The sequence below is a fragment of the Euprymna scolopes genome, chromosome 29 (genome assembly GCF_053919585.1).
Source record: "Euprymna scolopes isolate OS-2025 chromosome 29, ASM5391958v1, whole genome shotgun sequence".
Classification (NCBI taxonomy): domain Eukaryota; kingdom Metazoa; phylum Mollusca; class Cephalopoda; order Sepiida; family Sepiolidae; genus Euprymna; species Euprymna scolopes.
In genome coordinates this window covers 83,461,593-83,479,015 of record NC_136510.1, presented here as the reverse complement: position 1 = coordinate 83,479,015, position 17,423 = coordinate 83,461,593, and the positions used below count along the sequence as shown (strand labels likewise).

General features: G+C 34.2%; 1 protein-coding gene across 1 annotated transcript in view; it reads left to right on the top strand.

The window, feature by feature from the left end:
* Window positions 1-14,539: 14,539 nt before the first annotated feature.
* The window catches only part of LOC145252753 (uncharacterized), a 511,723-nt gene continuing 508,839 nt past the window's right edge, over window positions 14,540-17,423 (top strand). Inside the window, exon 1 of the mRNA XM_080112638.1 lies at window positions 14,540-16,259. Coding sequence (XP_079968764.1) covers window positions 16,187-16,259 — 73 coding nt within the window. The 5' untranslated portion in view covers window positions 14,540-16,186. The remainder of the gene's footprint in view (window positions 16,260-17,423) is intronic.

Genomic DNA, 17,423 nt, shown 5'->3' with positions numbered 1-17,423 from the left:
GTTTTTGGCCTCAAATGAAGTTATTAAGTTAGATCCATGTCCAAGGAACCTATATCTAAAATTTCAAGTGTGTAGAGCCAAAATTATCGGAGGAGTTTGGTAGAGTTCTCAAAGGAAATATCGCTGAACTTTAACTCCTTACCAGCGAAATTTCTCGCCGAATACGTATTAGAAAGTTTTTCCTAAATCTCAGTACCCTGTATATCAAACTTCGAGTTTGTAGACTTAAAATTAACAGAGTTATTGCGTAGGGAAATGCACACACACACACATACATAGATATACACACAGATAAACTCATACACGTTCACTTTTATATATATATATATATATATATATATATATATATATAGATTTTACGACTATTATTGTCATATTCTAGTTGTTTTTTTCACGACTTTTCTGTCAGTTATTTCTCTGGTAAGCCGCGATGGGATAGGAATGTAGAAAGTCCCAACTGCATCCACGGCAATTACTACCTCCTATAGCTATTGTTTCACCACGGTTTGACCAACTAATTCCTTCCCCGGCTTTGAGTGGGATCTTCAGACAATGCTCACCTGGAACCGTAGATATTCCGCATCACTCTCCACTGCGCCACGGGCCCCGAAGGGGAATCGAAGTTAGATTGTTTGGTCTACATATTTATTTGTTCTCTGATTGTCGGGTCCGTACCAAATGACATATTATTGCTGAAAATGGAGATAATTGTCCGCAAATAATTAAATAAAATAAATAATACAAATTACTCATCTGGAAAAAATTCCAAATTAATTCAATAATAATCTGACACTGTGTCGAAAACACTTTTGAATTTGAAATAATGTGAATTGTTTAGTTAAAGTGTTATTTCGTATGTCATTTTTACTATTGTCATTCATTTTCTTATCTTTTACATTGTTTTTATTAGAACTGTGGGTGTCGCAGATGTGCATTTTATTTATTAATGTTTTATAGCTTGTAGGACGTCTAATTCCGTTGCATTATTTTGCCGATGAATTTCTTCTGTTCTTCCAGTTTCGATTGTTCTAAAAATCACTTGTCGATTTTCTTTTGTTATCTGAAGTGCGTTGTGCTTAGTCTAAAGTTGAATATCATTCAGTAACTGAACATATTTTGCTCAGAGATATCCAATATTTGAAATAGTACTGCAGTAATTCCTAGTTATGTAATTAATTTGATAATTTTTGCTGCTATTTTGTGACTTGAAACGCATACATATATTGCTTAATACACAGTATATTTATTTCCTTTTCAACGTAGAATATATGTGTACTATTTTTGTTCGCGACACTGCGACAGACTAGTGACAGACTAGCGACAGACTAGCAACACATGAAAAATAGATATCATAACACATTTAGTTTGTCGAGAAATTTGTTTCAATTGTTGGATTAAAAAATGTTCTCCGGATCAAATTTCCTGGCTCCACCACTGTCTAAAGGTACAATTCATTCATCATATTACGTAATTATCTAGTACCAGGCGATAGATTTAATCCGAAGAAAATCTTGATTTCTAAGGCCTGGATTAGGAGCACAAAGAAACATGTATTTTATTGAATAGTAGCTTCATCGTTACACATTATATGCTCCTTCAGTCTTTGACAGACTATGGATACCCACGTAGGGGTGACTGGGCGTGAAATTTTTGTGGGAGGAGGTGCGCAATCTTCAATCACAACTCTCTAAGTTGACATTGTTAAATACCAGTGGCAAGTGAAGTGTATGTACAAGACGACTGGAAATAAGTGCCGAGATAAACGGAGAGCACATACAGCGCCTAGAATTCCCAAATGGGTGACCATTTGGGACTAACCAGGCTCAATGTTGCTTAACTTCGGTGATCTGACGAGAACCGGTGTGTCAAGTTCAAGTATGCCGTGTTTAACTTCATCATTAATCCTTCAAATATATCATAGAGACGTTTGCTCTAACGTTGAATGAAAATAAAAATTTCGATAATGAAAAATTTGAACATGTATTTCTACTTTGATTTAAGACCCAACGCGTTAATTGTTAATAATAATAAATCATAAAATTATTAATTGTTAATAATAATAAATCATCAAATTGTTAATTATGTTTAAAATGTTAATTTCTTTATTCTGCAACATTATATCTCCGGAATTTTCATTATTGGAAACTCGATAACAATGAAACGTCAAAAACGCCCCAGCGGCTGTCAACAAAAAAGTTAAAAGATGCAGCGCTAAATGTAATGTCTTTGCTGGAGTAGGCAGACACAAAAAACTTTCAAGAGTTCGTGTTCTTCTGATGTTGGATGAGCGTCGAACGAACAATTATCGGATAAACATATTTCAAGTTCAATTATGCCGTTTGATTGTCTTCAAGTCCAACGTAAACAAATTCTTGATGAACCGTCCTTTTAAATAATCCAATTTACAAAATCTCCACTACTTATGATTACTAACGAATGTATACCTATTAACCCTTATCCTAGAGTGGCTTCCAAGCCTTGATAAGTGGTGACTCCTTTGTAAAAAAATATATAGCTTCATCATTAATCCTTCAAATATATCATAGAGATGTTTGTTCCAACGTTGAATGAAAATAAAAATTTCGATAAATATAAAATTCGAACGTGTATTTCTACTTTAATTTAGAGTCCAACGCGGAATAAATCCTCGATTTGTTAATTATGTTTAAATGTATTTCTTTATTCAGCCACATTATCATTCCGGATTAATATTGTTGCAATTGCAGACGAATTTTAATTTATTTTCATAACTGGAAACTCGATGACAATGAAGCGTTAAAAACGCCCCAGCGGCTATCAACAAGGATAAAAGATGCAGCGCTAAATGCAATGAGAGGGCCTTAGCTGGAGTAGGCAGACAAACAAGAAACTGTCGAGAGTTTTTGTTCTTCTGATGTTGGAGAAACGTTGAACGAACAATTATCAGATAAAGAGACTTCACGTTCAAATAATAACGAGCAATTGAGAAAAAACGAGCAATTGAGAAAAAGCGGCAACGAGTAAAAAAACATTCAGGAGCAATAGTATGCAGGAATTGCAGCTCGATCTGAAGAAGAATTTATAACTTTGGTCGCTAGCATCACAAATAATTTATAAATATTCAACGACATGTAAACGTGACGAATTTCCGTACCTGAAAATGTAAGAACTGATATAATCAAAAGGGCTAGCGAGCTATACCAGAATAAGCAGGGAGTTTTACAGTCAGACAAAAAGGCCATGCACAAATGGTTAAAGATTAATTGCGAAAACTCTGTAGTTTGGTTTTATTATTCATTATCACATGGCGACTACACTGGTGGATGGCGTACTCGTTGTGTAACGGAAAATTGTTCTGCCTTTAGTTCGGTTGTTTGTAGGACATTTGTTGTCGGGAAAACTCAGATATCCATGCTAGTATATATATATATATATATATATATATATATATATATATATATATATATATATATATATATATATATACCCGGTTAAAGGTATTAAAGAGATATAACTAATTGAATTTAATAAGATAATTAAGCGTGCTCCATCAAAGAAGAGCAAGATATATTTTTATTAATATAAACACATTTACATGGTCGTGACACTGGACATGCTCAGTTTTCAGAAAACTGGTCGGTTAAAACGAGAAGTCCTTGTCAGGCGACTTAATAAACAGTTGCTTTCTACAGAAAAACTCAGTCCTCCGTGAAATTCTTTAAAAATCGGCCCAGACGTTTCTTAGTCAAGAGGAAATGAACTCCCCTCTTCCTGAACAAAGTCAACGCACGCACAAACACACACACACACGCACAGACACACGCACCCCCATATATATATATATATATATATATATATATATATATATATATATATATATATGTGCGTGTGTGTGTGTATGTGTGTGTGTGTGTGTAAGTATTGTGGGGTACAAACACCCCTATTTGAATACCAAGTGGAATCAACCAGTCCTATGAATACCACTGGTCTCAGAGACTAAATGGAGACATTCACACCATGTTTAACCGCATGCTACGAACACGTTCCTCTCATACCACTGTTTTGGCCCCTGTATGATGAATACATATTATATTTTATAAACTTTACACTACTTGTGATTTCTTTCATTTGTAATCCCTAGCACGGGTCTACAACAACTGGCTGACGAGGACGATTCAAGAATTTCCCGGATCAGTATACAATAATTGCTAACAACAACTGAATGACGAATATTCGGGAAACGAATTCACTCTAAAAATAGCCATTGGAAGACAACATTTGACGACCAAAAGGATTCAAGAAAAAAGAACACACGCGGATATTCGAAATAATTTTTCCTACACGCGGGGGAAATTTGAAACTTCAAGAGTATTTACTTTTCAAAGGTTCGTTTATGAACAGGAAAAACTACTTTTCAACGTTGGGGAAAAACAATATTTGAGCGTAAAAATCCACAAACACGAGATAAAGAACACTTCGAAAAAGGGACAACAATTCTTGCCGAAAAAAGGATTTAACAAAGACGTCATCAAAAAGCCTTATCTTGCTGTTAAAAAAAGCTACTAAAACGTAAACTACGAGCTGAAACAAAACTCATAAGACGAATTGCGTGGAGAATTATTATTATCGGATTAATGAGACCAAGTTTTCAGTAAGTACAAAAATCTTTGTCGTTCTAAAAAGCATGTCTTGTTAATACGTCTTATGGTTAAAAGGTATTAGCTATGGAAAAAAAAGAACTCCTGCAAAAGTAAATGATATATTTTATTTTATTGGCTAAAGCGAGTATTTGCACAAATTAAAAAAATAATTAATCTGATTAAAATAAACTTTTCACTGGTCGACGGTACTGCACGTCGAAGGAGACAAAAAAAAACGGTTTCGTGAAGCACGGCAAACAAAGGGTTAACGAGAAAAGGAAATTCTTTTTTCGCACAGAAATCGAAAAGAGTAGCCAATAGTAAATAAATGCTGTAAACTCTCTTTCACAGATAAAAAAACTTTTTCTTTTTAAAGAAAAAGGAGGAAAAAATGTGTAGGATCAACAAGGAATTGAACCCAGTACCTACGAGTTACGAAAATTGAAAAATGACAAACTAAATCTACTGCTTTCTGTATGAATGCAAACGCCGAATTATTTTCTCAGAAAATTGCCACATTAGGAAATAAATATATGAAAGAATATTCGTTAAATAACCAGGTACGATTTTTAAAAAAATAAAGTTGGTATTATAGGAAAAGTAAATCAACGAATTGTGTTGTTTCTGAAAAAACTCATTTTGTCAATAAGTAATTCTATACCGTAAAAAATCAAAATGGACGAGTTTGCAAAACAAATATTGGAAATGGTGAAATTCCAACAAATTCAACAATTAGAACTTTAAAAAAGGTCCCGAAAAGAGCAATTGCTAATACAGAAACAAAACGAAGAGAAACAATTGAAAATACAGAAACAAAACGAAGAGAAACAATTGGCAATACAGAAACAAAATGAAGAGAAACAATTAAATTTAATAAAATATCTCGAAGAAAAACGAAGATAAAAGAAAGAAATGAACGAACAAATATTGGAAAAGCAGTTAGATTTAATGAAATTATTTCAGGAAAACGGGAAAGAGATAGGAAAGAAATGAATGAACAAATATTGGAATTGAAAAAAATACATTTAGAGCAACAAAACCAGTCAGATAAAAAGATGGATTTGATAACGCAAATTTTAGTGAATAAGGACAGCGGAGAAGAAACCAGAACGGCTTTTTCCCAAAATTACATCTGGTCAGCTATTGATACATTTCACTATGCTCCTGAGGAAGACCTAACGTTTAAGGCATATTTCAGAAGATTTGAAGATCTTTTTAAAATTGATTGCAGTGCATGGACTGATCAAAAGAAGGTTCGTTTATTGCTACGGAAGTTAGGTATATCCGAACATAACAAATTCCAAGAAAAACCAACGAATTGTCGTTTGATGAGGCAGTCAAACTATTAATGAAGTTATACTTTCCAAAAACAAGCCTTTTTCATAAAAGATGGAAATGTATGAATCTTACACGTTAGGAGAGTCAGGACTATACGACATTTGCGTCTATAGTTAATAAGCACTGTGACGATTTCAAATTGTAGTCATTAACGGCGGACAATTTCAAATGCTTAATATTCACACAAGGTTTAATAACCACAAAGACGCCGATATAAGACATCGTGCTCTAAATGAATTGGAATTAGAACCTGATTTGACGCTTCAGAACTTTGAAGATTGTCAGTGTTCGTGGCAATGGAGCAAGATTCCCGAAACATAGAGGAAGCAGGTATTGCGCACATTAAAAAAATACGCTTAAAAATAAAAGACACCCACCCGCCAACAATTACCAACGAAGAGGCAAAAAGAACTCTTCACAAAATTATCAAGATAGACAAAATCCTAGGACCCCTTGTAGCCAATGTGAAGGACCTCATGGGTACAATGCATGTCAGTACTGAAGGAAAATAACATGTTACCTATGCAAGCGAGCAAGGCACAAGGCCTCATATTTCAGAGCAAAAGTAGCAAAAAAGAGCTACGTAAAAATAGCAAAAAAAAAAAAAAATGGACACGTCACCAACAGAGAACATAAGGAAATATATTACGGTGAGAATCAGAAATAAAGACGTAAAACGGTCGGATTTATCAATTATAAATTTTCACACATGGAAGCGAATAGAAAAGCCCACGATGACAAAGACGAATAAAGTCACAAGATAGGTAGCTGGTTAAAACATAATTTTTTAGGTTTAGCTAGTTATCAATGTGTCACTAAAAAGAACGACAAAAAAGCTAAAAGTGTTCGTTCTAAGGAACGTAACGAACTTATTCGGGACCGATTGGATTCAGGAATTTGAATTATGGACTCGCCAATGATTGTGATTTTTGTCACAAAGTCGAAAACCTAACAGCCGAAGCCGACAAAAAGAATCTTTCCCAAGTGTTTCCTCCGAAAAGGTTAGATGCTGCACAAAAATAAAGGGGAGACTTGAATTGTTGGACGAAGCAAAACCAATATTCAAAAAGCCACGGAGCGTACCGTTCGCTTCGAGGGAAAAATTGAAAAAGAATTGTAAAGACTAGTTAACACTGGGATTTTACCTCCTATTAACTATAGTGAGTGGGCAAACCCCACCGTATACGTGAAAAAAATCTAAAGAGATTATGGTATCCGCGGACTTTTCGACCGGATTAAAAGCGGCGCTCAATGACCATCACTACCCGCTACTAAACGCAGACGAAAAATTCGTTAAGTTAAATGACGGAAAATATTTGTCCAAAATAGACTTAAGCGAGGCGCCCTATAAATACCAGTAGAAGAAGTGTATCTCAACGCACAAAGGACTTTATAACTTCAATAGATTAGCATTTGATATAAAAGTAGCACCGGCAATTTTCCAACGGGTAATTGATACTTTGCTAAGCGATTTGGATTTCGCAATAGGCTATCTGGACGATATTCTTATGCGTAGTCAAAATATTGAACATGTATTTTAAGTGTTTGACAGAATAAAAGAATATGGCTTCACATTGAAGGAAGCAAAATACGAATTTTCTTTTGAAACGAATTAAATACCTGAGTCATATAATAGATAAGGACGGGAGGAAACCCGATCCAGACAGGTCCACAGCTATAAAAGACATGCCAAAACCTCATAATGTAACTAAATTGCAGAGTTCTTTTTAGGGCTCGTGAACTATTATGAAACGTTCATTAAGAACATGCATGACTTGCGTGCGCCATTGAATGTACTATTAAAAAAGGACAAAAAATGGGACTGGATGGCTGTGTGCCAGGCATCGTTTAAGAAATTCGAAGATGTATTAACGTTAGATTTATCCCTGACTCATTTCAAGCTGGAACAAGGGATTATTGTCGCAACTGACGCAAGCTCTTATGGGATCGGGGCGTGCATTCTTCACAAGATGCCTGATGGGTCCACTAAGCCGATCGCCCATGCGTCAAGAATTTTACTCCCTGTCGAGAAGAATTACTCCCAAATCGAAAAGGAGCACTGGGAATCATATTAGGGGGTTACAAAATTCCACCGATTTTTACACGGTCGTAAATTTAAATTACAAACTGACCATAAGCCGCTTATAATTATCTTTAGCTGTAAAAAAGGTCTGCCAACTTACACAGCCAACAGACTGCAAAGATGGGGAACCATTCTACTGAATTATGATTTCAGCATGGAATGTTTTTACATCTGCGAAGTTGTCACGCAGACGGACTGTCGCGATTAATCCCGAAATCAAGGGCACCGCTAGAAGATACAGTAAGAGCGTCACTAAAAAGTGAAAAGGAGCATACAATAAAAGACTATGCAATACGATCAAGGAACAACCAATCACTTTGGAAGATATAGTAAGCGAGGCTGAAGAATATAGTTTCATCAAAGAAATGAAACAAAAATTAAATCGGATCAATCGGCGGCGGAAGCTTACTCTATGTGCAATGAGGTATTGTTCTACCGAGAAAGAATAGTAATCACAGCTACACTACAAAAGAAAATTCTAAAGGATTTCCATACGGGGCACTCTGGGGCTACGCGAATGAAGAGCCTCATGAGGTCCTACGTTTACTGGAAAAGTATGGACACTGATATAGAAAGCACCGTAAAATCGTGTAAGGGATGCGCCCGCAATACAATTTCGCCCGTGGCCTAAAACGGACCACCCATGGTAAAGAATACACGTAGATTACGCAGGCTCACTGGATGGAAACTATTATTTAATAGTGGTAGACAGCTTTTCAAAATGGCCTGAGGTATTTCTATGTAAAAGTCCAACGACGGATTTTACAATCAGTGTTTTTCACGAATTGTTCGCTACGTTTGGTGTGGTTGATTTTCTAGTGTCAGATAATGCCACACAATTAACTTCAGCAGATTTTAAAAGCTTCTGCAAGGATTTCCAGATTAACTACATAACGACGCCAACCTATCATCCCCGATCGAACGGTCAGGCAGAGAGGTTTGTAGACACGTTTAAAAGAGCCCTAAAGAAGGCTAAAGGAACGCCCTCAGAAAAGGCACTACAAGAGTTTTTACAAGTTTACCGAATTACGTCAAATGAAAGCGCTCCAGCGAAGATGTTGCCGGCAGAGTTAATGTTTGCGAGGAAAATTAAGCCGGTCTTCGAGAAACTTTTACCAAAACAGGTGAAACCGCCAAATACTATAGTTCATAAGGTGAAAAAGGTATTTTTTCAGGTACACAAAAATAATAGCACGATGTGGGAACTAGGAAAGGTCCAGAAAAGGATCGGGCTGATGGTCTACATTATCGAAGGTCAAAGATTTACGCATAAGAAACATTTAAATCAAATTCGGAAACGTATAACTGGTGACGAAAGACAGCCGCCTGCTGAACAAGAAGTAATGAATTAGATATGACACGTTACACTTGGTAACACCACAAGCAGCAGGACAACGCCGGTCCTCCAGGAAAAGAAAATGACCGACCTGATAGAGATCAACCCCATGTAAAAGAGTTAAACGATCATCCCGGGAGGGGGTGTTGTGGGGTACAAATCACCCCTATTTGAATTTTTAGTAGAATCGATCAGTCCTATGAATACCACTGGTTTCAGAGACTAAACGGAGACATTCATACCATGTTTAACCGCATGCTACGAACACGTTCCTCTCATACCACTTTAGTGGCTCCTGTATTCTTTATGATGAATACATATTATATTTTATACACTTTAAACTACTTGTGGTTTCTTTCATTTGTAACCCTTTGGTTCTGAAACGACTGGGCCGACTTTCTTTTGAAATTTAACAGAAATGTACTTTATGTATATGGAAGTATTCTTAAGCATGGGTTTGCATCGGAATGTTTCGAATAATTATAGAAAATTGATAACCGAAAAATTCCGATTTAAAAAGCACTAGTCCAATTTTTTACAACGTAAAAAAAATCCTTATGATGGCGAACGTCACAAGTGCATTTGAGAAGTTTTATAAGCAAACAAACAGAAGTATCTGGCGTATAAAATGAACAGTAGGTTTTTTTTATACGATAGAGGCACGTTCAAAACGAATGTTTCTGTTTAGAGCATAATTAAATCCTGATAAATGACTTTTGCATTTAAAACTTTTATTCAAGTTATTATATAAAAATAATTTTATGAAAAAATATCAGTACAGCTACAACACCTGGAGTGTAATGCTATCTTTAAAAAGGAAAACGTAAAGGGTAAATGAGGAAAATCAATTTGTCGAATGCACATAAAAATTGAATTATGAGTTGAATAGTTTATAAACGGAATATTTTAATGAAGCGACCTACCTAAATTCTCTCTCAATATACCAAATCATGAGGTTGGTGCAAAAGTAATTTCATTTTTGACATAAAGTTGAACGTAAAAAAAAACGACATTATCTTTAAACCAACCTAATATTTTCTACTGAATTCAGTAATTTTGAAAAAAAAAAAAAAATAAATAAAAAATTAACCTCAAGCTCTTTATATCTTCAAATATTTATTTATGGAGTTTGGTTTGGTTGTTTTGCATTTATTTATGGAGTTTGGTTTGGTTGTTTTGCATATGAAAATTGTTGTTTTTGTTTGTGGCTCTGCAGAACATGATTTATTTTTGCAAAGTAAAAAGAAAATAAAACAATAACATTAATACTTAGTGTATTTATGTCAGGAGGCCGACATCTTCAGACAACCTGATCCGATAGCACCAGTGTATGAGTTAGCATCAGTTACAAAATGATTCTAATCTTGATAAATATACTGACGTAGAAACTTTAATTAAAATAATCATATGAAGCCAGGATAAATTTTCTGGAAGTTTACTCACGAAATTATCGTACTACTGATAGAAATAGTTTCGTTCGCAATTCTGTACAGATCCCCGACTTCGAAAAGATGCATGTGAAGAAGATCGGAGGTTAAATAGGCCGAAATATTGTTAGAATAACATCCAAAATTTAAACAACAATCCGAATCAACAAAATAAAAAACGAACAATTTCCTCACTAAAATATATATTTTACACGCTCCAAAGCAAGTATATATATATATATATATATATATATATATATATATATATATATATATATATATATATATGACTAGTTCATTTAATCACATAAATTAATATACGAAAGTATTATTTTATGCGTAAACTTTAAGTATTTACTTCAAAGTGCTCGATACAAAGATAGAGCTAGGTACTGAGTTATAAAAATATATATGGCAATTAAACTACACAGAATATTCCGCGTTTCATCCACGCTAGAATTCATCAGGCTTAAACCTGATGAATCCTAGCGTGGATGAAACGCGGAATATTCTGTGTAGCTTAATTGCCATATATATATTTTTATAACTATATATATATATATATATATATATATATATATATATATATATATATATTTAAATTAGAAAGGACACCAACAATTGCTATGTATTTTTTAACATTATTTTATTATTCCGTGTTTTGATTTTTCATTTAAAAAGGTATCATATTTAGATCACTGTAATAATGTTTTTAAAACATTGAAATAGTTTTTACGCGTTTCAGACGCTATGTGAAGCGTTCTGAAACGCGTAAAAAACTATTTCAATCTCTCAACCAATTTTATATATATATATATATATATATATATATATATATATATGTATATATGTATATATAAGATAGAATGTGTGAGGACAATCTATATCCTCTACGAATTGTATATCTACAGGCTTTGGTATATAGGTTATACAGACACGATGAAAACTTTTTAAGCGGGTTTCATCCGGAAAAAGCGCTGTTGAGGGGTCACAACTGAAAAATTTTTACCTGCGGGTGGCGGTTTGTTTGTCAACTGTTTTACGAGGTTTGAAAAACTATTTAAAGGACGTGGAAAGCTGATCTAATGGCTATCGTGCTTGACAGTGAATTTTTAGTTTTGATCTCCACTCAAATATTTTTTTTACTTATACGTAGTAAACTGTTTAGAAAAACATCATACTTGTATGTACATGTTTAGTTGCTATCAGTTTTTTTTAAAGTTCCTTTTCTTAAAGGCATTAAAAGTTACATTAAATACCGGGCAATGTCGAGTACACCTTCTAGTATATATATATATATATATATATATATATATATATATATATATATATATAGGTTTGTTTTACTATACACATAGATTGAAAAAGTTGTCAAAAAAAAACAAATATATAAAACAAAATAATGTTACCAAAAGCAAGGTTACTTTTCTACTAAACTTGCTAATGTTTCGATGTTTTTATTTAATGTGAAATGTTTATTCGGTCCAAAAGACATGCAATATTTATCGGTATATTTTTAAAAAAATGCGGTTAGCTCGCTGTTGAATACGTTAAGTTTGGGAAAATGAGTTTAAACTAAAAAAAAATTAAAAAAAATAATGTTCGAAACTCACTCAGTATATGTTACCATGACATAGGCATACATATTCTGGGTGGGGTTTTAACAGTATTTTCTAAAACATTTTAGTTTGGACTCATTTTCCCAAACATTCTCAGCATTGAGCCAGCATCCATTTGTTTTTTTTTCGAATCTATATGTATAAAAAAGCAAACCCATATGTATGTATGTATATATATATATATATATATATATATATATATATATATATATATATATATATGCTTTGGATTATAAAAAATTATACATATAATTTATATATTTTTTCCAGTTGACATAAACTTGATAAAAACGCATTTGCACTTTCAGAGCTCATACATCAATAGATAACATGCCAAATCGATGTGTCAATTGTTTTTTACTTTCATAATATTTTATTGTGTCTTACACGTGCTTCCTTGAATGGTTGAAAAAAATCTTCAACTGCTAATTTTTCTGAGAAACATATAAACTGTCTCTGATTATTTTTTGGTATTTTCCACCATTCAACGAAACGCGTGTAGGACACAATAAAATAAAAAAAAGTGTAAAAGTACATAGTTGGCTTTAGAAAGTTCACTACTGACGAACACAAACACACACACACACACACACACACACACACACACACACACATATATATAGTCGTACACACCCACAGACACACACACACACGCACATATATATATAGTCGTTAAAAATTTTTAGTACTTCTTAAAAAGACAACATTTTTAAAATGTTATATAAATTCTTAGCGGCACTTGCATTATATCGCAGACTTATCACTTATATGCGCCGAGAATTATACTATATAGCAGTGAAAACAACAACAACAACAACAAAAACAAGACACCTTAAGTTAAATTGCTTAATAGAAAAGAGGTATGATCAGATTTTTACAATATGCTTGTCCCCAAAGTAATAAAAAAATAGTTATCTCTCTAGTGGAGAATACCACTTCTATAATAAAATGTAGGCACAATCTAGTTATTATTTCACTAATATATAAGTTTAGTATGTGTGTATTTTGTACGTGAATCATATTTTGCATCTGTTCATATTTTTTCTTTTCATAACATTCACGTTTTCATTCAAATCTACACTCATATGTTTCGTCCATTTTGTCATTCGCCAAACATTTCATCGTTCAGCACAAAATCCCGAATGCTTGTCTATATCTTATACAAGCCAGGATCCATGCTACGACTGCAATTTACTTGTTGTCGTTAATGATCAAATTAATGTTGGCACTAGCAAAATGTTCTGCATTTCATTCCTGCTCAAAAATATGTAAACTAGTTGCTGACTTTTCTCCTCTATTTTTTTTCTTTTTTTTTCTTCTTTTTATGATTATTTTTTTTTCTTCTCTACTGCAATAACTTAGACACCAGGGTCGAAAAGTGAGATTGAAGTCAAAAACATGCCTGGGTCACCATATCGACATTCTCCGGTATATTTTACGCCTGAGACGATTAGAAAATAAACTAACTCCATCCCAAAGAGAGAAGGCAAAGCCTGAGAGGGTGGACCTCATAGAATTGCGCAGGAACAACATTACACCGCAATCAATAAGGACCAGGTTATTACAGTAAATGTCTAATCTATGTTGATTTGGGGAGTCAAGGATATTTAAAAAAAATTGCGAAAATAGAGCGCACACGAAAAGAGAGAGAGATAGAGAGAGATAGATAAAGAGAGATATAGCGACACACACGAGAGAGGGAGAGAGAGAGAGAGAGAAGACAGTCGTTGAGATGGTGTGTGTTAAAATTGTACGCAATTTGTATAGAATTAAAAAAACAAAAGATGTTATATGATGTTTTTGACCAAACTAGGACAGAACAAGTAACCATTTATTTTTTATATTTCCAAAACGGTCGCGCGTTTTTAACTCCAAAGTTGTTTTTTTTTTTAACTCGTGATTTGTTATTCAGGATCGCCGGGTATCCATGCTAGTATCCATATCATTTATAATATTTTTTTTTCCGGCAACATTTCATCTCTCGTTCAGTGTGTTCGGAGGTACATCATGACGCATGTGTACTTCTTATAAAACAGCTGTGGAGGACCGCGCACCGACACGTTACTTTTCATGCACTCTTAAATACGCGTGTGGTTTCTTCTGCCTCAAGGAATACTATACGTACCCCTACTGAAAGGATGCTGCGCGATGAAGTGTTTACTATTGAAGAAAGAGTTGCGCACTCACAACACTTAAAAATGACAGCACGCAACGCCGGGTTATACAAAAACACCGAGATTTCGACGCTCTCCCCTCCTTGCATTTAACATACAAAAAAGCGAGCGCTTTAGTTATTGATCGATCGCCCCGTTAGGACCAGGGGTGACATAAAGTTCAGTAAGAATAGTCACTAAGCATCGTAAAACGATACATAAGATCCGGGCCACTAATCTCCACGTCGGCCTTCAATTTTTAAACACACTGAAAAGACAAAGCGCGTTCTTGAATTTGTAGGGAGGGTTTATGAGTTAGCTCCCTTTATATTTTTTTATTGTATTTAATTTATTTATGTATTTTTGTTAAATAAGCCTGGCAATGTCTCTCGTAATTTCGTTTTCCGCCTTTTCCTTCTAGCAGAATCATTAGTCGTTGCTCCTCCTCATCATCTGCTATCCTCCTCCTCTGTCAACCTCCACCCCTGTCATACGTTTGTGTTCGTTGGATCGGAGGCGGGCTTACCTCTATCGTAGAGTCATTAGCAACGCAGACTCTCTCTCTCTATCTTTCTTCCCTCTCTCTCTTTCTCTCTATCATTTCCTCATTCACAAAAAAGCCCGTTAACTTCCACACAATTTTTACTTTCTTCTTTCTATCCGTATTCATTCGTACGTTTCGTCTTCAATGATTATCATGGATTTCTGTTAAGTTCTTTTTTTTTACGTACACCCACCCCCCCTCTCTCTCTCTCTCTCTCTCTTTGACTCTTGGTCTTTTTGTTTTTCTCTCCCTCCCCTTTCCCTCTCTAGAACTCATTCAATTATACTTACGATGTAGCGATATTTCCGTCACGTCTTCATTCCGAACAACAACAATAACAATGGTAATTCAATAGTGAAAACACTTTCGGAAAACACTAATAACCAAGGATAACTCCAGCGAGCTCAGTTCGGAAAAAAAAAATAAACAGGACCAATAACAGACGCTTCACACAAAAAACCTAAACATACATACATACATACATACATACATACGCACATACAAAGATCCATACAGACATATATACATATCAAAATCTAAGTATATATATTTACATATAAATATATATATATGTGTGTGTGTGTGTGTATATATATAGTCATTCACAGCTATACTGTTTTGCTGTATCACAGCTCTTCAGTGTGGTTAGACAAACAGATGCTTTAAGCTGAGATGAAAACGACCGTTCTTTTGACAGCATGCAGCTTAAAACTGGAAAACAACTTTTAACAAATGATAGAAGAAAATTTGAACTAGACAAAAGCAGATTTATTTATTGATTATATGTATTTGTATGTATGTGTACACGTTGCCCACGTACACATACAAACACACACGCGCATATAGAACTTAATCTCTCCAAATTAAACCAAAGAAAGAGAGAGAAAGATAAAACAGTAATATAAAAAGAATAAAAAAATACAAAGAAAAACTAATAAAATGCACACAATGGGAAAAGGTTACAAATAGAAGCTTCATAATAACCCAACGCTTAAATATACAAGTATATACATATAAAAATATACATTGGACATTTAAAAACATAATTAAAAAAAAGAAAAATCACAATGATTACGCTAAATGGGATGTATCGTTGGACTGCATTGATGTTATTTTTTATATTCTGCACTGTTTATAAAAGTAAGTACCTCTGTTTATTATTACTCCTGTTAAAAACCAACTGTTTAATATTGTTGTTTTTGCATATTCAAATTTAATACACTTTCGTTATAGTCAACATGTAACCAAGAAACAAATATATAACAAATTACTGTTACCAAAGGCAAGCTAATTTCTATCTACCTGGATAAGCTTTGTGTTTGAACTTATTTTAAAACGTTTATTAAGTTTGTAAAGCAAATAGTGTCAAGCGCTAAAGTTAAAACGACACGAGGGCGATCAGCTTTAGAGACTCGGGAATCGTCCAAACTTCAAAAAATAAACCAAATACTGATAAAAATTCACCCAATAAAGGTCAAGGTGATATTTATTATGTTGATTTTTTAGGTAGGTACAACAGTAACTTATCTTGCCTTTGGTAACATTTATTTGTTATATGTTTGTTTTTTGACAACTTTTTCGATTTGTTATTTTTAATAGCAAAAGCCCGAATATTGTCACTTTTTTGGGCGATGACAGCGCCTGGGCAAAAGTAAAAATTTATAGTAGTATCTATTCGACTTTGTATTATCTGTTCGACTACAACTTTGCGGCTGTCGGTCTGAGGAATGGTTCAGTTCTTTTTTTCATTTAATGGTCGCCATTATCAAGACCCAGAATCCATTAGAGGATAAGATTCACTGTGTGTCAGATGCCGTCATGATCAGTAATGTTGGAAGGTAGAGATTCATTATTTAAGAGGACGGCTCAAGAATAACTTACTTACATTAGACTTGAAATATGGTCATGTTATAGTTAACTAGAAAGCAGCCTCGCGGTGTTGTGTTTCACATACGGACAGTTCTAGGAAAGAAACTTTACGTTAAGTTTTAGGCACAAGTAGAGAGTAAGGGAAATCGTTGACAGTTTTTTTTTTTTAAGTAAACGTGTTGGTCCATCCTTGCAGGCTTCACAAGAAAAATACTAGTTTATCGTTGTTCGCGTGAGGTAACTCTACCAGGGAATGCCTACGGGACTGCTCAGGCGTTTACTTATTTTTTTTTGTAGGGCAAAGTTCGCTAATTCATCGGGATTCTTTCCTCAAGCTCCCCAAATCAACAGAGATTAGACTATTCTTGTGATGCTGCATATATAACTTATGTACTGGAATGAAATGATGTTACCGTGGTGGAAAATTTTTACTGT